Raw genomic sequence first — 24,152 nt, forward strand, 5'->3', positions numbered from 1 at the left:
CAGTCCGTGTGTGTGTGTGTGTGTGTGTGAGGGAGACACGACTCAGTAACGAAGCATCAGTCCGTGTGTGTGTGTGTGTGTGTGTGAGGGAGACACGACTCAGTAACGAAGCATCAGTCCGTGTGTGTGTGTGTGTGAGGGAGACACGACTCAGTAACGAAGCATCAGTCCGTGTGTGTGTGTGTGTGTGTGTGAGGGAGACACGACTCAGTAACGAAGCATCAGTCCGTGTGTGTGAGTGTGTGTGTGTGTGTGTGAGGGAGACACGACTCAGTAACGAAGCATCAGTCCGTGTGTGTGTGTGTGTGTGTGTGTGAGGGAGACACGACTCAGTAACGAAGCATCAGTCCGTGTGTGTGTGAGTGTGTGTGTGAGGGAGACACGACTCAGTAACGAAGCATCAGTCCGTGTGTGTGTGTGTGTGTGTGAGGGAGACACGACTCAGTAACGAAGCATCAGTCCGTGTGTGTGTGTGTGTGTGTGTGAGGGAGACACGACTCAGTAACGAAGCATCAGTCCGTGTGTGTGTGTGTGTGTGTGTGTGTGTGTGTGAGACACGACTCAGTAACGAAGCATCAGTCCGTGTGTGTGTGTGTGTGTGTGTGTGAGACACGACTCAGTAACGAAGCATCAGTCCGTGTGTGTGTGTGTGTGTGTGTGTGTGTGTGTGTGTGTGTGTGTGTGAGGGAGACACGACTCAGTAACGAAGCATCAGTCCGTGTGTGTGTGTGTGTGTGTGTGTGTGTGTGTGTGTGTGTGTGTGTGAGGGAGACACGACTCAGTAACGAAGCATCAGTCCGTGTGTGTGTGTGTGTGTGTGAGGAAGACACGACTCAGTAACGAAGCATCAGTCCGTGTGTGTGTGTGTGTGTGTGTGTGTGTGTGTGTGTGAGGGAGACACGACTCAGTAACGAAGCATCAGTCCGTGTGTGTGTGTGTGTGTGTGTGTGTGTGTGTGTGTGTGTGTGTGTGAGGGAGACACGACTCAGTAACGAATCATCAGTCCGTGTGTGTGTGTGTGTGTGTGTGTGTGTGTGTGTGTGAGGGAGACACGACTCAGTAACGAAGCATCAGTCCGTGTGTGTGTGTGTGTGTGTGTGTGTGTGTGTGTGTGTGTGTGAGGGAGACACGACTCAGTAACGAAGCATCAGTCCGTGTGTGTGTGTGTGTGTGTGTGTGTGTGTGTGTGTGTGTGAGGGAGACACGACTCAGTAACGAAGCATCAGTCCGTGTGTGTGTGTGTGTGTGTGTGTGTGTGTGTGTGTGTGTGTGAGGAAGACACGACTCAGTAACGAAGCATCAGTCCGTGTGTGTGTGTGTGTGTGAGAGGGAGACACGACTCAGTAACGAAGCATCAGTCCGTGTGTGTGTGTGTGTGTGTGTGTGTGTGTGTGTGTGTGTGAGGGAGACACGACTCAGTAACGAATCATCAGTCCGTGTGTGTGTGTGTGTGTGTGTGTGTGTGTGTGTGTGTGTGTGTGAGGGAGACACGACTCAGTAACGAAGCATCAGTCCGTGTGTGTGTGTGTGTGTGTGTGTGAGACACGACTCAGTAACGAAGCATCAGTCCGTGTGTGTGTGTGTGTGTGTGTGTGTGTGTGTGAGACACGACTCAGTAACGAAGCATCAGTCCGTGTGTGTGTGTGTGTGTGTGTGTGTGTGTGTGTGTGTGTGAGGGAGACACGACTCAGTAACGAAGCATCAGTCCGTGTGTGTGTGTGTGTGTGTGTGTGTGTGTGTGTGTGTGTGAGGGAGACACGACTCAGTAACGAAGCATCAGTCCGTGTGTGTGTGTGTGTGTGTGTGAGGAAGACACGACTCAGTAACGAAGCATCAGTCCGTGTGTGTGTGTGTGTGTGTGTTGTGTGTGTGTGTGTGTGAGGGAGACACGACTCAGTAACGAAGCATCAGTCCGTGTGTGTGTGTGTGTGTGTGTGTGTGTGTGAGGGAGACACGACTCAGTAACGAATCATCAGTCCGTGTGTGTGTGTGTGTGTGTGTGTGTGTGTGTGTGTGAGGGAGACACGACTCAGTAACGAAGCATCAGTCCGTGTGTGTGTGTGTGTGTGTGTGTGTGTGTGTGTGTGAGGGAGACACGACTCAGTAACGAAGCATCAGTCCGTGTGTGTGTGTGTGTGTGTGTGTGTGTGTGTGTGTGTGTGTGTGTGTGTGTGTGTGAGGGAGACACGACTCAGTAACGAAGCATCAGTCCGTGTGTGTGTGTGTGTGTGTGTGTGTGTGTGTGTGTGTGTGTGAGGGAGACACGACTCAGTAACGAATCATCAGTCCGTGTGTGTGTGTGTGTGTGTGTGTGTGTGTGTGTGTGTGTGTGAGGGAGACACGACTCAGTAACGAAGCATCAGTCCGTGTGTGTGTGTGTGTGTGTGTGTGTGTGTGTGTGTGTGTGTGTGTGTGTGTGTGTGTGTGTGTGTGTGAGGGAGACACGACTCAGTAACGAAGCATCAGTCCGTGTGTGTGTGTGTGTGTGTGTGTGTGTGTGAGGGAGACACGACTCAGTAACGAATCATCAGTCCGTGTGTGTGTGTGTGTGTGTGTGTGTGTGTGTGTGTGTGTGTGAGGGAGACACGACTCAGTAACGAAGCATCAGTCCGTGTGTGTGTGTGTGTGTGTGTGTGTGTGTGTGTGTGTGTGTGTGAGGGAGACACGACTCAGTAACGAAGCATCAGTCTGTACACCCCTTCCTCCTCCAGATTTATTGATAGTTTAAAATTACATTTCTATGTCCTAGAACTTCAGTTGCGTTTTCCTTCCGACTTAAAAAACCGAGTCACAAGCAAATGATAGTTTTTTTTATTATTATTTTTAGAGTAGTCTAAGTGATATTGTACAAAAATAACATTTTGATTCTGTGAAAACATTCACCGCTCCTCTAACTGCGAATCTGTGTGACGACCCCTGTGTATTATTGGACGTTTTCACCGTGGGTAACGAGCTAACTCCTGCGCATCGCTCGGATCATGGACGAGCTTTCTGTCCGGTTCTGAATATGCTATAAAGTAGATTAGCTTTCCGTCAGCGTTTTCCTCCACAGATCTGCGTACGGCGGGTCCGGCGAGACCCATGTGTCCTGTGCTGCGTTTCCAGGCCAATCACGCGAAGGCTACCTCGAAAAAATGCAAATCGTTCAGAAGCCGGCGCTTCCCTGATCTGTGTGGTTATTTTTTTACCGTCGGTTCTTATTCTTTCCGATCTCTCCGAGGCCGCGTCCCGACTCACCAGTGGCATGGAAAGGGGGTTCTTTAACAAAGCATTATACATTACACCTCTACCAAACTAAACATAAACATTTTTTGTATTAAATGCAGAAAGTGGAAAGTGTTTTCCACCCCTTTCCTCCTTTTACAAGAGCGCTCACTGGCCTGGGAATAGCCTCTATCTGCCAACCGTTGGCCAGTGAAGAGGATTCAGAGAAAATAATACAACCATCAATCAGAAAAAGGAGGGGCGAGCGAGGAGGCGGGGCTAAGCGGTGGCCTCGATGGTGCATTCTTTGGCCACGTGGCCAGATTTCCCGCAGTTGTAGCAGTTGACTTCGCTGGCCTTGCTGCACTGGACGGCCACGTGTCCGATCTCACCGCACCTAAAAAACAAATGCATTGATGAATTAACATCTGGATGTGCCAAAACTATCTTCAGCTAAACAGACAAAACTGAAATCACTACGTTTGGAAACAAAGATGAAATTCTCAAGTTGAATTATTCTTATTTAATAAATAAGAAGCAAATAGCAGACTATAATCGTGACATGAAGTGCGGCGTGATATCGCTTTCATTGCTCATGAACTGGAGCGCGTCTCATAAATAAACCCAAACTCAGCAGCTACTCGCCTCACAGACATGAGAAATATGCGAAGTATAGACAGCTTGAAATTTAAACGAAACGATTCGAAGCGAAAAGTTTAGTAAAGCAAAGTGCAGGGTTCACGTGAGCAGCTCATGGCTCGAGCGGTTCTGTTCAGACGCTGCGCTCCATCACTGCATGTGCTGCAAGTTTAACGCGCATGTTTACTAATCCTGACTTGTGCAACTTTGTAGCCTACACATTTGTTTCTTAGTTGTAGAATTAGTTCTTACTTTGCTAAATATATATACACACACATTATTTCTGATTATGGCATAGCTTTCTGCCCACCCAATTAGACTAATAAAGTAATTATTAAAAATAATACAAACGCTTGATAAGGGCCCGGCCCGGCCCAGCCCACGGGTCAGTTCGGGTCAGGGTCGGGCTCGGGCAGGGAATCTAAACTCTAACGTGCATCAATGAGCCTTAGCCGCCCATGACCCCGTTCTCCACTGTTCCTTCCTTGGAGCAGCTTTGCTTCATTCTGCTTGTGTGTAAAGAAGCGGACTCAAGAAACTGTAGGCCCTGCGGGGCAAAGGTCACGACCCCTACAGGAGCCCGTCTTGGACCGACTTGTAAAGTCCAGGAGACATTGCGAACCTGCTCCATCTCTTCCATCTAAGATAGGGGTACCCGAATTTAGATAATCAGGCAGATAGGGATCTATGTATCACCATTTTATTTTTATTTCTTAAATTCTCTTCAAAACTATTTAATTGTCCCTTGTTTCTATTTTTATTCTTACACAGGGTATTCTTATTTCTTATGCACTAATCACTATTTTAATTAAAGGATTATTTACCAAAAAATGAAGTGTCATTAACTCCTCTCCCTAATGTCGCTCCACACCCGTAAGACCTCCGCTCATCTTCACACACAGTTTAAGATATTTTATATTTAGTCCGAGAGCGTATGCAAGTGTATGCACACTATACTGTCCATGTCCAGAAAGGGAATAAAAACATCATCACAGTAGTCCATATGAGACATCAGTGGGTTAATTAGAGTCTCTTGAAGCATCCAAAATACATTTGGGTCCAAAAATAACAAAAACTACGACTTTATTCAGCATTGGCTTCTCTTCTGGGTTTGTGTTCAATCCTCAAATAAAGATTCAAACGGTTATGAGTCAGCGAATCGATTCATGATTCGGATCGCGTGTCAAACTGCTGAAATCACGAGACATTGGCGATCCGAATCATGAATCGATTCACTGACTCATAACCGTTTGAATCTTTATTTGAGGATTGAACACAAACGCGGAAGAGAAGCCAATGCTGAATAAAGTCGTAGTTTTTGTTATTTTTGGACCCAAATGTATTTCTGATGCTTCAAGAGACTCTAATTAACCCACTGATGTCTCATATGGACTACTGTGATGATGTTTTTATTCCCTTTCTGGACATGGACAGTATAGTGTGCATACACTTGCATACGCTCTCGGACTAAATATAAAATATCTTAAACTGTGTGTGAAGATGAACGGAGGTCTTACGGGTGTGGAGCGACATTAGGGAGAGGAGTTCTATGACAGACATTTCATTTTCGGGTGAACTAACCCTTAATTTTTATCTAAAGCACTTTGAATTGCCATTTCATACGCAATGTGCTATATAAATAAACTTGCCTTGCCATTAGCCCTAGATCAGGCCCTCGAGCGCCCAGTCATTGCTCACCTGTAGCACTTGACCTTCTCGCAGCCCTTCTGGATGTGTCCGAAGCCGCCGCAGGAATAGCATTTCTGCTCGTTAGCATGGTCGCAGTCGCGGGCCATGTGACCAGCTTTCCCACAGTTATAGCAGACCTGCTCCCTCTCCTTCTTGGGCTCCTTGCAGTCCCTGGAGATATGGCCGCCTCTGCCACAGTTGTAGCACGCTGAAAAAAACATCTCCGATTAGGTCTACTATTCCTCATATTCTCCAGTGTTGCGGCTCCTCTCTTCACAGTCTGTCAGTAACTCTGTTTAGTTTCTGAAGCCCCTCCTCCTGAAAGCAAACTGCACTCTGATTGGTTGGCTGGTGCGGTGTGTTGTGATTGGTGTTTGGGAAATGCCCCGCCCCTTACCATAACCGGCAGTCTAAACTAACTCAGCCTAGGCTCCGCCCCTTTATTCTGCGCATTGATTATTATAATGAGGAATATTATGAGGTGTTGGTTCCTAAGAGCACAATATGTGCTGTTTAAAGCGATGCATTCATGAAAATGAATTAATTAGTGTCTACCTCCATTTGTTTCTTTGTTTGCTGTGATACACACTGATTGGCTCATCTTAAAGCGTTAGTTCAGCCAGTAATGTGAATAGTGTGATTACCGTATTTTCCGGACTATAAGTCGCTCCGGAGTATAAGTCGCATCAGTCAAAAAATGCGTCATGACGCGGAAACAAACATATATAAGTCGCACTGGACTATAAGTCGCAGAGCCGCGCGCATGCGAGCACGCGAGCACCCGCGCGCGCATGCGAGCACCTGCTCGCGTGCACTCGCTCCTGCCCGCTTCACTGCATAACCCGAGCAGAAGAAAGAAAGTTTGAAGTGAGTGAGAAACTTGTAAGGGACTGGCGAAAAGCAGAGGTTACTTTAACTGTGATGAAGAAGAAAAAGAAATCTACTTGCGGACTGTAAGCAAGATGGCCAGAGCTGAAGGAAACGAGTCCACAGACGGTTGAACTCTCTGCCGGGAGAGGCTCAGCCGCGCGAGACGAACGCTGTGAGACTCGTTCTCCGCTGCATATTTTACAACATGCTGTTTGTGTTTTGCAGAATAAGATTTTCTTGATGGGGGCATTTTGTTTGTGTTCAGTCTTTCTAAGTTGTTGTCTATAAGTAAATATTAGGCTACAGGAGCAGCATAGAGCGCATTCTCGCGGCTATATGTTTATTCTTTTCAGTCAGTATGAATTAAATTTGATATATAAGTCGCACCTGACTATAAGTCGCAGGACCAGCCAAACTATGAAAAAAAGTGCGACTTATAGTCCGGAAAATACGGTAATTCGTCCTGTGGTTGGCCAGCCGTCAGACCTCCGCTCATCTTCACACACAGATGAAGATATTAGTGTTGAAATCCGATGGCTCAGAAAGGCCTTCATTGACACCAATGTCATTTCCTCTCTCAAGACCCATAAAGGCACTAAAGACGTCGTTACAAAGCCCATCTCACTACAGCGGCTCTACAATCATTGATGAAGAGGCCAGAATAGAGTTAGTGCGCAAAAACACTAAATAACGACTTATATAGTGATGGCCGATTTCAGAACAAAGCTTCGAACCGTTATGAGTCAGTGAATCGATTCATGATTCGAACCGTTATGAGTCAGTGAATCGATTCATGATTCGGATCGCCAAAGTCCATTTAGTTCATTATATACACATTTTTTGAGATAGGAATTTTGGGTTTTCATGAGCTGTATGCCAAAATCATCAGTATTAAAACAATAAAAGACCTGAAATATTTCAGTTGGAGTGCAATGAATCTGAAATATATGAAAGTTTAATTTTTATCATTACATTATGGAAACTTTATCACAATATGCTATTTTTTTGAGAAGGACCTATACCTTCATCTGTGTGAGAAGATGAGCGGAGGTCTGACGGCTGTCCAACCACAGGAGGAATTAATGACAGGATTTACATTTTTGGCTGAACTAACCCTTTAAATGCTTCAGCGGTGTAATAAATGTGTCCTGGGGCCTATTGCGCAAAACTAGGATAAGGGATTAAGCCGGGATATGTTGGTGATCTTGTCATCTAGACTTATCCGCTGTCATCTCAGCAGATAAATTGAGCCAAGATCACAAAGATATCCCGGCTTAATCCCTTATCCTAGTTTTGTGGCCACAGGACTCTTCATTCTTAAAGATGCACGCATAACAATGACTAAAATAATGCGTCACAAAGACTCCATGCTGAGCCCATATGAAATATGGCTGTCCATGTTACAGTGTGATTATTATACATTTAAGTGCTGAGAAGTATTAATTTACACATACTAGTTGCATACAATTATGCATCATTTACTGTTATTACTACGGTGAGTTCATGTAACGGACACTAAAAGTCCTACACTACCAAATACTCACAAACTACTAGTCAATTAATAGTTTGTATAAATAATACATTTCGTTTTTTCATATTTTCATTTGAATTGGAGTTAATTTGAGTAATTTTGTTGTATGTTTTTCATTGTTTTTAATGTATATATAGTTTTTATTTGAGTTTAGATTCAGTAATTTTAGTAATACATTATGTGAAATTAAATAAAAATTAGATTAAATCATTTTTATGTGCATTTTATTTCAAGTAACAAAAATGTTTTTGTTTGTTTTCAAAATAAAATTGGTTTGTTTTATAAGTTGTTTTTCTATTTTAGTAGTGCATCATGTAAAACTACAGAAAAATGAGATTAAATCATTTCATTTGCATTTTATTTAACTTTTTATTTTAAGTCGCAAAAAATGTCTAGATAGATGTCTTATTTTTTCTTCATGTTTTAGTTTTTATTCTAGTAGTACATCAAGTAAAAACAAATATGAACCACAAATGTTTGTTTTCAAAATATTTGTTTTTATATTTTTAGTTTATATTTTTTGCACAGTTTTGTGTTTAATCATTGTTGTTTTATGTTAGAAATATTAGAAATAGCTGAAATATAACCAGTTTATTGTTTTTTAATTTCAGTTATTAAACGGCTCTGTGAAATACTTGATTCTGATTGGTCAATCGCCCATTCCAGCGGTATGTTATTCCCAGATAACACACACCGCTCATCCGGGTACTGCGAGTTATCTCGACCGGTTCTACTTCTGTGCTTAACGCTGGCGCCATCTTGTGGCTTAAACAGCCGTGGGTTACAATGGAAGACTTCAAGGCAGGTTTCCTTTATAAAGTTTTAAATATGGATATTTTTCTGACACAAACGCATCGATTGGAATCAGAAGGCTCTATTAACCCATCGGAGTCGTGTGGAGCACGTTATTTGACGGACAGCTGCATTTAATGGACTTCAGAAACAGCTCCAACTACTGCTGGGATTAACGTTAGCCTGGACTTTTTAAATATAACTCTGATTGTATTTGTCTGACAGAAGAATGTCATAAACACCTATAATGACCTGAGGGTGAGTAAATCAGAGGCTTGGTTTCATTTTTGGCTGAACTAACACTTTATCATTCCTTTTCAACATTTAGCAGCAATAGATAAAGGCTTAAAGCAGTCTGGAACTGTTTCTCTTCGCGGAAGCTTTGCAGAAGAGCTAAAAAAAATATTTAATCTCAAGACAATATTTTGTGTCTAATTTATTTGAGAATAGTAGCCGTGTAATAAGCGGGATATTACCTCCGCTCCACGTCGGGGTTTATTCTGCGATACCAACCGGCTGGGAGTACATTATCCCTTACTTAATGTTCATTTTAGTTAACGTCAATATTCCTGACCGTAAGACAATAAAGAGCTAACTGAATGTCAGAACATATAGGAACCAATGGGAGTGAGTCCTCACCATCCTCCGTCCGCTCACAGTCCCGCGCGACGTGGCCCGGCTCTCCGCAGCGATAGCAGAACAGATCTAGCGGCGACAGGAGAAATATGTTACTCACACGCTACTCACACACTACCCACACGCTACCCACACGCTACCCTCAGGTTATCCACACGCTACTCACATGTTACCCTCAGGTTATCCACACGCTACTCACACGTTACCCACAGGTTATCCACACGCTACTCACTCGTTACCCACAGGTTATCCACACGCTACTGACAGACTACCCACAGGTTATCCACACGCTACTGACAGACTACCCACAGGTTATCCACACGCTAGCCTCAGGTTATCCACACGCTACTCACACGTTACACACACGCTACTCACACGTTACCCACACGCTACTCACACGTTACCCACGTTTTCCACACGCTACTCACGTTATCCACAAGCTACTCACGTTACCCACGTTATCCACACACTACTCACACACTACTCACACGCTACCCACAGGTTATCCACACGCTATCCACACGCTACTCACACGCTACCCACAGGTTATCCACACGCTACTGACGGACTACCCACAGGTTATCCACACGCTACTCACAGGTTACCCACAGGATATCCACACGCTGCTCACACGTTACCCACAGGTTACCCACACGCTACTCACACATTACCCACAGGATATCCACACGCTACTCACACGTTACCCACAGGCTACTCAGACATTACACACACGCTACTCACACGTTACCCACACGCTACCCACCTTTTCCACATGCTACTCACGTTATCCACACACTACTCACGTTACCCACGTTATCCACACACTACTCACACGCTACCCACAGGTTATCCACACGCTACCCACAGATTACCCACGCGCTACTCACACATTACCCACAGGTTATCCACACGCTACTCACGTCACGTTGTGGTTATCCACACGCTACCCACAGGTTATCCACACGCTACCCACAGGTTATCCACACGTTACCCACAGGTTATCCACACGCTACTCACACGTTACCCACAGGTTATCCACACGCTACTCACACGTTACCCACAGGTTATCCACACGCTACCCACAGGTTATCCACACGCTACCCACAGGTTACCCACACACTACTCGCACGTTACCCACACATTATTCACACGCTTCTCACACATTACCACCAGGTTATCCACACGTTACCCACACATTATTCACACGCTTCTCACACATTACCACCAGGTTATCCACACGTTACCCACACACTACTCACACGTTACCCACACTCTTCTTACACGTTACCCACAGGTTATTCATACGCTACTCATGTTACACACGTTATCCACACGCTACTCATGTTACACACGTTATCCGCACGTTACTCACGTTAACCACAGGTTATCCACACGTTACTCATGTTACCCACAGGTTATCCACACGCTACTCACACGTTAACCACAGGTTATCCACACGCTACTAACACGTTACCCACAGGTTATCCACACACTACTCACACGTTACACACACGCTACTCACACGTTACCCACAGGTTATCCACACGCTACTAACACGTTACCCACAGGTTATCCACACACTACTCACACGTTACCCACACACTACTCACACGTTACCCACACGCTACTCACACGTTACCCACAGGTTATCCACACACTACTAACACGTTATCCACACACTACTCACACGTTACACACACGCTACTCACACGTTACCCACAGGTTATCCACACGCTACTAACACGTTACCCACAGGTTATCCACACACTACTCACACGTTATCCACACACTACTCACACGTTACACACACGCTACTCACACGTTACCCACAGGTTATCCACACGCTACTAACACGTTACCCACAGGTTATCCACACACTACTCACACGTTACCCACACTCTTCTTACACGTTACCCACAGGTTATTCATACGCTACTCATGTTACACACGTTATCCACACGCTACTCATGTTACACACGTTATCCGCACGTTACTCACATTAACCACAGGTTATCCACACGTTACTCATGTTACCCACAGGTTATCCACACGCTACTCACACGTTAACCACAGGTTATCCACACGCTACTAACACGTTACCCACAGGTTATCCACACACTACTCACACGTTACACACACGCTACTCACACGTTACCCACAGGTTATCCACACGCTACTAACACGTTACCCACAGGTTATCCACACACTACTCACACGTTACCCACACACTACTCACACGTTACCCACACGCTAGTGTTGGGCGATATGCCTAATTTTCCAATCGTCATATCGTCAGCCTGTGAGATCGCCGATACGCGATCTTATCGCGTTGGGGCGGAGCATTCAGTGGCATAACTTTGTTTTAAAAAGTGGGTGGGACAGTCTCACGAAAATGCGTATAGTACGAGTGTGCAATCTCGTGAATGTATACGTCAAAATGAGCTTTGGCTTACAAATGGTAGGCTACGCAGTTTTTTGTGTGCATATGATACACACTTTATGGCGTATTATAAGGGGATGCATCTAAACACAATATAGCGTTAGTGTCCAGATTTTTCACGTGAATAAAGGCATAGATTTGCACACTTTAAATCCTCGTATTTTTTCTCATTAAAACCGAATATCATCAGTGATTGTACATGAAGAGCAGGGACAGTTTTTGTGCATTTTGTTTCGTGATTTTACCGGAACGAATACAAAAGTTAGATTAAAGTGCTCTGCACATGCACGAGCCACGAGAGAAATCTGCAGCACTGAAAACAGCGGCAACGAGCGCCAGATCGCCTCTTATTTAACAATCGAAATGATGCTCTTCTAGTTAACCAGATGTGTTGTGTTTGTATTATTTAGGTTCATCCGTGAAGCAATCCGTGTGCAACTGGTCTGCTGTTGCATACCACAAACACAGCATTTATTCATTATTTTTTATTTAAAATCCAAAAGTTTTTACTGAACATGGCTCGTCACTAGCCTACATAAACAGCATTTTATTCAATTAATTTATTCATATTTAGATTTAGCTCACACAAGTGGCAAAACATTTAAACATAGGTTATAGCCTAAATCACAAACATTTTAAATTAGAAACTTACAATAGGCTATTCAAAAACAGCCGACTCTCGTCTTTTCTTTCGTTTTTAAACCTTTTAAAGGAAATCCTGCAGTCTCGTTTCCTTGCTTAACTTGAGAAAAAAAGCCATGTGTTGACTTTGAAACAAGAGTAGGCCTATATTTTAAATTATACGCATCTGTGGTTAAATTACTAGATTTTCGCGTCAATAGCCTACCTGTTTATTTTAATGCGAACAATGTTCTGTCGTTTTAATGCAGCAACGCAGCGCAGCAAAAAATAGCCTCGGTACGAAAACGATCCGTGCACTGCTGCAGACGCACCGCTCCTGGAACGGACTGACGGACAGCATCCGCGTGCAGTATGAAAGCTGTCATCCGTTAACATGGGTACGGAAAAAAATACGCACCGCACACGCACTGCAGACGGAGTATGTGTGAAACGGGTTCCATTGGAACGCGTGTTCAGTGCAGCGGGCAACATAACTCCCCACCGCAACCTTCTCAAACCAGCTGGTTTTCTTTATACAAAACATTTTTGGGAATAGATACCTGAATTGCATAACAATAATTGTTGTCTTAATTGTTTCTGGCCTTGTGTTTGTTTTAGCAATAAGTTCATTCGAGTAGCCTATACATTTGAGGTGATTTAATTGTTTTGCCGTTTTATTTGAGTTCTTTCATTGTGTTTTTTATTTATTAAAGCCTATTTCGTTATTTATTATTTTTAGGCTACCGTCAACCTGGTGTCACAGCCTGTCTATTTTAATAAACTATTTATTTCTGTAGCCCATACAGCGGGCAAGGGCTAAAACACATTAATAGAAAATACATTGTCTGCTGACATTTAAGTATTTCACTGCACTTTAACAAGAAATCTTAGCTTAACAGCCAGTGCAATATTTTTTGTTCATTGTTCCGTCGTTAAGTCGTTTGAAATAAAGCTGCTTTTACTTTTTGACTGATTGCTCTGTTCAAATGTAGGCTATAGCCTATAATTATAATATAGCAATTTGTTATTGTATTATTATAAGTATAAAATAAATGTACATTTATGAAAAAAAAAATGCTTTAGCCTGATGATGATGATGCCGTTTTTGCCGTGGCTTATGTGAATTTGTGAATATAGGGCTAGGTTGATCACCTTGCAATTAAATTCTGAAACTATGTAGTTTTTTCGTCTTTAAAAAAACATTTTTTTCACTGAAGAGTAACTCATTTTTACATTTTAAAAGCGTGTGGTGTTGCACTCACAGTATATGCGGCACGTAGCCTGTGAGTGCAACACCACGCGCTTTGATGTTGATGTGAATAGTAAGGCTAAGCAGAATAAGTACAATTAATGTAATGATGATGATAATAATAATAATAATAACTATGATCATAATATTTTCATTTAATAATATTTTTTATTTATTTATTATATTCATGGGGAACGAGCCAAATATCGCCTTGAAATCGCCAACAGCTTCAGCTTTCGGCGATCTCTCTGCCTATCGTCGATACACGATACTATCGTCTATCGGCACAACCCTACCACACGCTACTCACGTTACCCACAGGTTATCCACACGCTACTCAGGATGGATTCACATGAGATTGAGCGGCTCACCTTTGCCCCTGCCACGGCCCTTGCCTCGTCCACGTCCAGCATTCGGACAGTTCTTGATCCAGTGGCCGGTGCGGCCGCAACCAAAACACTCGTTGCTGCTCATAGCCTCTACTGCACCCTACAACTGAGAGACGAGGACAAGGTCAACTTTACAGAAACACACGGCCATATGTCGGCCTGTCACCATAATAACACACGGCCATATGTAGGCCTGTCACCATAATAACACACGGCCATATGTAGGCCTGTCACAATAATAACACACGGCCATATGTAGGCCTGTCACCATAATAACACACGGCCATATGTAGGCCTGTCACCATAATAACACACGGCCATATGTAGGCCTGTCACCATAACTACTTTTTGTTTCGCGATATATCGTCCCAGAAATAATTGCGATAGACGATATTATTGTCATTTTAAGACTATTTTATGCCACTGAATATATAATCCTAATTAGGGATGGGTATCGTTAAGGTTTTAACGGTATTACTACTCTTAACGATACTGCTTATCGGTCCGGTACTTTAACAGTATTCTTATCGGTACTTTTTGAGATTTACTACACACACACATCTCTCTCTATAATCTCTAAAAGCTCTGTGTATAAAAGAACTGCCCGAGGATCGCCTCCGTCACGGAAAACATACCAGATGACGGCACAATCGAGTAAAATGTTGGTGACATTCATTATCATGTAAATATAATGGGCGATATATTGCATCACAAAAATTATTGAAGTCATGTACATATTGTGCGATATATTGATTATTGCGACAAGCCTAGCTATATGCGTGTATGAAGAGTTCTGACACCAGAGTTATGATGGATATTTAAATGTGCAGTGTGTAGTATTTATTAGGATCTATTGACAGAAATGCAATATAATACACATAACTATGTTTTCAGTGGTGTATAAGGACCTTACATAATGAGTGTTTATTACCTTAGAATGAGCCGTTCCAATCTACACACACCGCGGGTCCCTTAAAGCGAAGCCGCCATTTAGCGCCGCCGTGTTTCTATTGGCCCTAAAAGGACAAACTTCACTACAGAGTGCTAGCTACTCTCTGCTGTCTCAGACGACCACATCTTTGTCCTGTGTCAGCCACCGTAGCTTCTCCATGTGCTTCAAAAAGGAAGGGTGATTGGTTGCAATTTGCAACCTCGTCGCTAAAATGTACACACTGCACCTTTAATGAAAGGGGATGCTAGAAATAAAAAGTTAAAAATTATATTAATTAGAAACAAAACTAGCTGTTCAAAGATGCCCAACAAAAGTAAAATTTGACTGATTATTATAGGTAAATATAATTGGCATGTAATTTAAACAACCATGAAAATAATTTCAATTTGTTGACTTAAATTTTTTTTGTGCAGTTTTTAATAAAATTCTTAACCAGAAACAACTCGTTTGATTAACATTAATGTGTAAAACCTTTAATTTAACCGTTACTTTTGAAAAAGACCGAGAACCGCTCGGACAGATACAATCGGTTCCTTGAAAAGATTCGACTCATCTAGATTCGAATCGGCTTCACTACAACTGTCAGCTTTATAAATCACGGTAAAAAAACTAACTATTTGAACATGCCAGACCCTGCCAACTGGACCGCGTTTTTAAATGTCGTTGGTGTAAAAGATTCGAACCGGAGCGACTCGGATCGCGCAAACGATTCCAATAATACCGCGAATTTACGCGTTTGAATCTCACAGCACTGACAAGATGATCTTGTGAGAGGAAAACCTGAGGAAGATCAGCAGTCGTCTTCCTCAGGTCTGATATTTGGCCTCACTCACCCGGTCCATCTCGCTGGCTCTCACAGACCCTCTCTCACCCATCCAGTCCCACGACGACATTTTATCTATCCTTCAGCTATTTCGCGAATTTGAAAGATCACCCTGGCTCTAGCGCGACGGCTCGGTGTAATGGCGGCGGTTCCCGCGCAGCCTGTCGCAGTAGGCCGAAGTGCGCCGTCAGAAAATATCACTTCTGTGCCTTTCTGGACACGTTCAACCTTAACGATTCGCCTTAAAAACACACCCCTGGCATGTAGAGACAGCGGAGACACTCTCCGATACCGTGACGATGTCACCTCACCATAAGCATCGAGTTAAATGTCGTGTTTTCGTCCTTTAAGGAACTCACCTCGGCGACGTGACTCGTTGCTGTTTATTTTCGGTTCCTCCTCTCTGCGCTGCGCCACACGCGGTTTGCACACGGCCCGACTCCTGCGGCCCCGCCCACATCTGAGTCTGCACACGGCCCGCTCGTTCTGCACACACACACACACACACACACACTACTGTGATAGATGAGATCCCGATTCACGGCTGAGACGTAAAGAGCCAGCTGCGTGACGCTTCTGACACACACACACACACGTTTGTTTTTTTGACGTATGGGGACATTCCATAGGCGTAATGATTTTATACTGTATAAAGCGTGTTTTCTATCCCTTACACTGCGCTTACCCCTAAACCTACCCATCTCACACACACACACACACTGCTCCTACCCATCACACACACACACACTGCTCCTACCCATCACACACACACACACTGCTCCTACCCATCACACACACACACACTGCTCCTACCCATCACAGGAAACATTCTGCATTTTTATTTTCTAAAAAAACTCCTCCTGTGTGATTTATAAGCCTTTTGTAAAGTGGGGCCATGGGTAATGTCCTCATATTTCACCCTCTCCTGTAATACCTGTGTCATACCCATGGCATTATACACATTTGTGTCCTCATATGTCACAAAAACATGCCCCCCCCTCTCACAAACTACTAACACACACTCTCTCACACATTCACTTACACGCAAACACACACACACTCACTCACTCTTACACACATTCTCTCTTACACACACAAACACACACTCTCTCACATGAATTTACACACACTCACTCTCAACACACACACACATACAGAAACACACACTCACACACTCACACACTCACACATTTACTCACAAACACAGGAACACACTTTCACACACACTCGTACCTAATTTCAAAAACGTTTACATTGTTTATGGCTAGCCACTCATGAATTATTAATTATGCTGCATCTAGTAGTTTATGAGATAAATAATACATACAGATTTTCCTGCATGACTGGAGTCCTGTAACTGGCAAATATACAGCGCAGCCGGAAAGTGTTCCCAGCGCTTCACTTTTCCCATATTTTATGTTACAGCCCTATTCCAAAATGGATTCAATTCATTATTATTTTCCTCAATTCTACAAACAATACCCCACAATGACAACATGAAAGACGTTTGTTTGAAATCTTTGCAAATTTATTAAAAACAAAAAACAAAAAAATCGCATGTACAAAAGTATTCACACTCAACATTGAGCTCAGGTGCTCCAGTGTCCTCTGATCCTCCTTCAGATGTTTCTACAGCTATAGAGTCCCCCTGTGCTCAGTTCAGCTGATTGGACATGTTTGGAAAGGCACACACCTGTCTATATAAGGTCAGTTAACAGTGCATGTCAGAGCACAAACCAAGACATGGAGGAAGTTTGGACCACCAGGCCTCTTCCTAGAGCTGCCGAACTGAGCATTGGTGGGAGAAGGGCCTTAGTTCTGGCCTGACGTGGTCATACTCAACTCAAGTCGTTATGCGGAGCGGCGCATGACGTTAGTGGTCAAATGGCAACAGAACTCAACTGCACTGTGTTGCCAAGTCTGCGGTTTTCCCAGCGGTTGTTTTCCATGTCCGCGGTTTGAAGCGACCTCAATTATGGGATATATAGACCCAGGAATGCCAATTTTAGCAGCAACCTTGCCAAAATAACACATTTTAACACATCTAAAGCCCGCCCTGATGATCTCATTGGTCAGTTTCTGTTGATCATCTGTCCGTCATCGGCTAAAGCCCGCCCTGATGATCTCATTGGTCAGTTTCTGTTGATCATCTGTCCGTCATCGGCTAAAGCCCGCCCTGATGATCTCATTGGTCAGTTTCTGTTGATCATCTGTCCGTCATCGGCTAAAGCCCGCCCTGATGATCTCATTGGTCAGTTTCTGTTGATCATCTGTCCGTCATTGGTTAAAGCCCGCCCTGATGATCTCATTGGTCAGTTTCTGTTGATCATCTGTCCATCATCAGCTAAAGCCCCCCCTGATGATCTCATTGGTCAGCTTCTGTTGATCATCTGTCCGTCATCGTTTAAAGCCCGCCCTGATGATCTCATTGGTCAGTTTCTGTTGATCATCTGTCCGTCATCGGCTAAAGCCCGCCCTGATGATCTCATTGGTCAGTTTCTGTTGATCATCTGTCCATCATCAGCTAAAGCCCCCCCTGATGATCTCATTGGTCAGCTTCTGTTGATCATCTGTCCGTCATCGTTTAAAGCCCGCCCTGATGATCTCATTGGTCAGTTTCTGTTGATCATCTGTCCATCATCAGCTAAAGCCCCCCCTGATGATCTCATTGGTCAGTTTCTGTTGATCATCTGTCCATCATCAGCTAAAGCCCCCCCTGATGATCTCATTGGTCAGCTTCTGTTGATCATCTGTCCGTCATCGTTTAAAGCCCGCCCTGATGATCTCATTGGTCAGCTTCTGTTGATCATCTGTCCGTCATCGTCTAAAGCCCGCCCTGATGATCTCATTGGTCAGCTTCTGTTGATCAACTGTCCGTCATCGGCTAAAGCCCGCCCTGATGATCTCATTGGTCAGCTTCTGTTGATCATCTGTCCGTCATCGGCTAAAGCCCGCCCTGATGATCTCATTGGTCAGTTACTGTTGATCATCTGTCCGTCATCGGCTAAAGCCCGCCCTGATGATCTCATTGGTCAGTTTCTGTTGATCATCTGTCCGTCATCGGCTAAAGCCCGCCCTGATGATCTCATTGGTCAGTTACTGTCGATCATCTGTCCGTCATCGGCTAAAGCCCGCCCTGATGATCTCATTGGTCAGTTTCTGTTGATCATCTGTCCGTCATCGGCTAAAGCCCGCCCTGATGATCTCATTGGTCAGTTTCTGTTGATCATCTGTCCGTCATCGGCTAAAGCCCGCCCTGATGATCTCATTGGTCAGTTTCTGTTGATCATCTGTCCGTCATCGGCTAAAGCCCGCCCTGATGATCTCATTGGTCAGTTTCTGTTGATCATCTGTCCGTCATCGGCTAAAGCCCGCCCTGATGATCTCATTGGTCAGTTTCTGTTGATCATCTGTCCGTCATCGGCTAAAGCCCGCCCTGATGATCTCATTGGTCAGTTTCTGTTGATCATCTGTCCGTCATCGGTTAAAGCCCGCCCTGATGATCTCATTGGTCAGTTTCTGTTGATCATCTGTCCATCATCAGCTAAAGCCCCCCCTGATGATCTCATTGGTCAGCTTCTGTTGATCATCTGTCCGTCATCGTTTAAAGCCCGCCCTGATGATCTCATTGGTCAGTTTCTGTTGATCATCTGTCCGTCATCGGCTAAAGCCCGCCCTGATGATCTCATTGGTCAGTTTCTGTTGATCATCTGTCCATCATCAGCTAAAGCCCCCCCTGATGATCTCATTGGTCAGCTTCTGTTGATCATCTGTCCGTCATCGTTTAAAGCCCGCCCTGATGATCTCATTGGTCAGTTTCTGTTGATCATCTGTCCATCATCAGCTAAAGCCCCCCCTGATGATCTCATTGGTCAGTTTCTGTTGATCATCTGTCCATCATCAGCTAAAGCCCCCCCTGATGATCTCATTGGTCAGCTTCTGTTGATCATCTGTCCGTCATCGTTTAAAGCCCGCCCTGATGATCTCATTGGTCAGCTTCTGTTGATCATCTGTCCGTCATCGTCTAAAGCCCGCCCTGATGATCTCATTGGTCAGCTTCTGTTGATCAACTGTCCGTCATCGGCTAAAGCCCGCCCTGATGATCTCATTGGTCAGCTTCTGTTGATCATCTGTCCGTCATCGGCTAAAGCCCGCCCTGATGATCTCATTGGTCAGTTACTGTTGATCATCTGTCCGTCATCGGCTAAAGCCCGCCCTGATGATCTCATTGGTCAGTTTCTGTTGATCATCTGTCCGTCATCGGCTAAAGCCCGCCCTGATGATCTCATTGGTCAGTTACTGTCGATCATCTGTCCGTCATCGGCTAAAGCCCGCCCTGATGATCTCATTGGTCAGTTTCTGTTGATCATCTGTCCCTCATCGGCTAAAGCCCGCCCTGATGATCTCATTGGTCAGTTACTGTTGATCATCTGTCCGTCATCGGCTAAAGCCCGCCCTGATGATCTCATTGGCCAGTTTCTGTCGATCATCTGTCCGTCATCGGCTGAAGCCCACCCTGATGATCTCATTGGCCAGTTTCTGTTGATCATCTGTCCGTCATCGGCTGAAGCCCACCCTGATGATCTCATTGGTCAGTTTCTGTTGATCATCTGTCCGTCATCGGCTAAAGCCCGCCCTGATGATCTCATTGGTCAGTTTCTGTTGATCATCTGTCCATCATCAGCTAAAGCCCCCCCTGATGATCTCATTGGTCAGTTTCTGTTGATCATCTGTCCGTCATCGGCTAAAGCCCGCCCTGATGATCTCATTGGTCAGTTTCTGTTGATCATCTGTCCGCCATCGGCTAAAGCCCGCCCTGATGATCTCATTGGTCAGTTTCTGTTGATCATCTGTCCGTCATCGGCTAAAGCCCGCCCTGATGATCTCATTGGTCAGTTTCTGTTGATCATCTGTCCGTCATCGGCTAAAGCCCGCCCTGATGATCTCATTGGTCAGCTTCTGTTGATCATCTGTCCATCATCAGCTAAAGCCCCCCCTGATGATCTCATTGGTCAGCTTCTGTTGATCATCTGTCCGTCATCGTTTAAAGCCCGCCCTGATGATCTCATTGGTCAGTTTCTGTTGATCATCTGTCCGTCATCGGCTAAAGCCCGCCCTGATGATCTCATTGGTCAGTTTCTGTTCTGGCATAATTACTCATCTATGGATCAAGTCCAGACCGAACCCGAGCTCAGATGTTGTGGGCGGGGCTGAGTTTGGCTTTGGGAGGGGCTGAGTTTGGCTTTGGGAGGGGCTGAGTTTGGCTTTGGGAGGGGCTGAGTTTGGCTGCCATCCAGGCTACCTTAGTCAGTCCAACTGAGCTCCAGCTTTTCAATGAGGAGAAGTTTCCAGAAGAACGGCCATCTCTGCAGCTCTCCACCAATCAGGCCTGTGTAGGAGAGACGGTAGCCACGCCTCAGGAAAAGACTGCCTGGAGTGTGCCCAAAGGCTCCTGAAAGGGTTATTTCACCCACAAATGAGCCTGTGATGTTGATCTGCTGACCCCAGGGCATCAACATGTAGGTGTGTGTGTTTCTTCAGGAGAACACAAATGAAGATTTTTAACTCAACCGTTGCTGTGTCGGTCATATAATGATGTGAATGGGGAACAATTCTATGAGAGCAAAAAAACACATGCTTAGGCAACATACACACACACACACACACCCTGCTGCTCGTGACGACACACTGATGTCTTAAGACACGAACCGATCGGTTTCTGAGAGAAACACAACAGTATTTATGTTATTTTTACCTCATATCAGACGAATCTCATTTAGTATTCCCATTCGTCATCACTTCTGTCTGGTAAGGTCAAACTGGTGCGATCATAGATATATATTATGTAGATCCTCATTCAGACGATCCTCACAGGCATTAATGAGGAATCTCTCTCTCTCTCTCTCTCTCTCTCTCTCTCTCTCTCTCTCTCTCTCTCTCTCTCTCTCTCTCTCTATATATATATATATATATATATATATATATATATATATATATATATATATATATATATATATATATGAATGATTGCGCCAGTTTGAAATTAAAAATCTTCATTTGTGTTCTACTGAAGAAACACACACACCGACATGTTGATGCCCTGGGGTCAGCAGATCAACATCACAGGCTCATTTGTGGGTGAACTATCGCTTTAAGGACTCTCAGACCCTGAGAAACACAATCCTCTGTTCTGATGACACACAGATTGAACTCTTTGGCCTGAATGGAGGAAACCAGGCACTGCTCATCACCTGGTCACTCCCATCTCTACAGTGAAGGATGGTGGTGGCAGCATCATGCTGTGGGGGTGTTTTTCAGCGGCAGGAACTAGGAGACTGGTCAGAATCAAGGGAAAGATGAATCCTTGATGAAAACTGCCTCCAGAGCGCTCTGGACCTCAGACTGGGGTGAAGATTCATCTTCCAACTGGACAATGACCGACACAGGAGCGGCTATGGAGAACTCTGGGAATGTCCTTGAGTGTCCCAGTCAGAGCCCAGACTTGAACCCGATTGAACATCCCTGGAGAGATCTGAAAATGGCTGTGCACCGACGCTCCCCATTCAGCCTGATGGAGCTTGGTGTGCCTCTGGCTTGTCAGGCTACCAAACTTGAGCATCAAACTCCAAAAGACCTGAGGCTGTGATCGGTGCCAAAGGAGATTCAACAGAGTATCGAGCAAAGGCTGTGAATACTTACGGACATGTTTCTTTTTTTTTTTTTTTTTTGTGGTAGTTTTTTTATTTTTAATAAATTTGCAAAGATTCCAAACAAACTTATTTCATGTTGTCGTTATGGGGTATTGTTTGTATAATTGAGGGAAATTATAATGAATTTGATCCATTTTGGAATAAGGCAACATAACAAAATGTGGAAAAAGTGAAGCGCTGTGAATACTTCCTGGATGCAGTGTGTGTGTGTGTGTGTGTGTGTGTGTGTGTGTGTGTGTGTGTGTGTGTGTGTGTGTGTGTGTGTGTGTGTGTGTGTGTGTGTGAGAGAGATACTGCTGTCCTGGAGGCTTTTATAGCAGACTCGTCTTACTGATGGAGCAGAATATTCCAGCAGGATCAATACGTCCGGAGCTGCGGTCATCTCTGACTGTTAAGGTGGACCTTTTTCAGCTGTGTGTGTGTGTGTGTGTGTGTGTGCACTCTCATCAACATTCACTCTCACAAGAAAATAACTGATATTTAGATACAAAACTCAAAGTAGATTGCAGCTAATGAACATGGATGGAAACATTCAGCTTGTGGCTCAAATACGAATGATCATGAAGTGTGTGTGATGTGTGTGTGTGCACCTGGCCTGCCGCAGGTCTCCGAGCCGCTGTGTGTTTGCTCTGCTTGTCAGATGATGAGAGCTAGAGGAATACCTTAAATCTGTGGCAGATTTCCTGCTTTCCCCGCCTCTGAGTGCATCTGGTGGGATTCACTCAGACAGAGAAAGCTTCCATTTGACACCCATTCGTCAGCAGAAGGGCCATTTTGTTGGATTTGCACTATTGGAGAAAAGTCCCAAATTATTGGCTTCGGCCGGCTTTAATTAGCTGAGAATGAGGGTGAGGAGACCAGATCAGACTGAGCTTTTGATGGGCCTGTGGTTGGACACGAGGAGATAATCTCATGGATGGATTTCAGCAACCCTTCCTGATTCAGGTGAGTCCAGTCAAAATACAGCATTTAATATGATCTGTCCTCAATAAGCTACACTGTAAAAACTAATGTCTCCAATTGAACATTTTCTAGTGACTGATCACAGCTCCATTTTTCAGTTGGCCGAATTGAAATTCTGTGAATTGATGCAACTTAATTCACAGATGTTCGATTCGGCCTACTGAAAAATGTAGCTGTGATCAGTCACTAGAAAATGTTCAATTGGAGACCTGTACTTTTTTACAGTGTAAAGATGATGCAATGGAAGTAACTGAGCTCAAAAAACAAAACTCTTGCATTGAATTTGTATAGATCATTATGCATTCAATAACAGTCTATAAACGGAACAGTTATGGCGGACATTTGACTGCCGGCGTGCAATATAGTGCTGGAGATGATGTGTAATTATGGCATTTAATGATTGTTATAATATGTAGAAGAGATCATACAATCACAGTAGGAAGTAATGTGCTGCTGTGGCCAAGCGGTGGCACTGTTATGTCAGGAATTTTTTTTAATGTCATTCCTAGTATGGATCAGTTTGAAAAAAATACCTTAAAAGCTCAATAATGGTTCATATCATCATATTTAAATAAAACACATACCCTTTATGAATGCAGAATGCTATAATCTTGCAACTCAATTTGGTGCTGAATGTTTTGGAT

The 24,152-nt window shown here is 44.3% G+C and overlaps 2 protein-coding genes across 2 annotated transcripts; one reads left to right on the forward strand and one right to left on the reverse strand.

Moving 5' to 3' along the window:
• Positions 1-3,343: 3,343 nt before the first annotated feature.
• On the reverse strand, positions 3,344-16,349 carry cnbpb (CCHC-type zinc finger, nucleic acid binding protein b). Its single transcript, XM_067431324.1, has 5 exons — positions 16,195-16,349; positions 14,043-14,166; positions 9,365-9,430; positions 5,542-5,740; positions 3,344-3,601 (listed from the first exon to the last, which is right to left on the reverse strand). Exons 2-5 carry the CDS (start codon positions 14,143-14,145, stop codon positions 3,484-3,486), a joined length of 486 nt encoding a protein of 161 aa, XP_067287425.1. The 5' UTR covers positions 14,146-14,166; positions 16,195-16,349; the 3' UTR covers positions 3,344-3,483.
• Positions 9,451-11,005, forward strand: LOC137058549 (mucin-3B-like). Its single transcript, XM_067431840.1, has 3 exons — positions 9,451-10,413; positions 10,469-10,534; positions 10,590-11,005. Exons 1-3 carry the CDS (start codon positions 9,451-9,453, stop codon positions 10,800-10,802), a joined length of 1,242 nt encoding a protein of 413 aa, XP_067287941.1. The 3' UTR covers positions 10,803-11,005.
• Positions 16,350-24,152: the final 7,803 nt, after the last annotated feature.

The sequence above is a fragment of the Pseudorasbora parva genome, chromosome 22 (assembly GCF_024679245.1).
Source record: "Pseudorasbora parva isolate DD20220531a chromosome 22, ASM2467924v1, whole genome shotgun sequence".
Lineage (NCBI taxonomy): Eukaryota > Metazoa > Chordata > Actinopteri > Cypriniformes > Gobionidae > Pseudorasbora > Pseudorasbora parva.

Bases quoted from the DNA above. Each gene is read 5' to 3' on its own strand.
- LOC137058549 (XM_067431840.1), top strand. From the start codon at position 9,451: ATGTTACTCACACGCTACTCACACACTACCCACACGCTACCCACACGC. The intron at 10,414-10,468 runs GTTACCCACAGG...CGCTACCCACAG, and splicing joins TATCCACACGCTACTCACAC to GTTACCCACACACTACTCGC. The intron at 10,535-10,589 runs GTTATCCACACG...CATTACCACCAG, and splicing joins TTCTCACACATTACCACCAG to GTTATCCACACGTTACCCAC.
- cnbpb (XM_067431324.1), bottom strand. From the start codon at position 14,145: ATGAGCAGCAACGAGTGTTTTGGTTGCGGCCGCACCGGCCACTGGATC. The intron at 9,431-14,042 runs GTGAGCCGCTCA...TGTCGCCGCTAG, and splicing joins GGGCCGTGGCAGGGGCAAAG to ATCTGTTCTGCTATCGCTGC. The intron at 5,741-9,364 runs GTGAGGACTCAC...TGTTTTTTTCAG, and splicing joins CTGTGAGCGGACGGAGGATG to CGTGCTACAACTGTGGCAGA.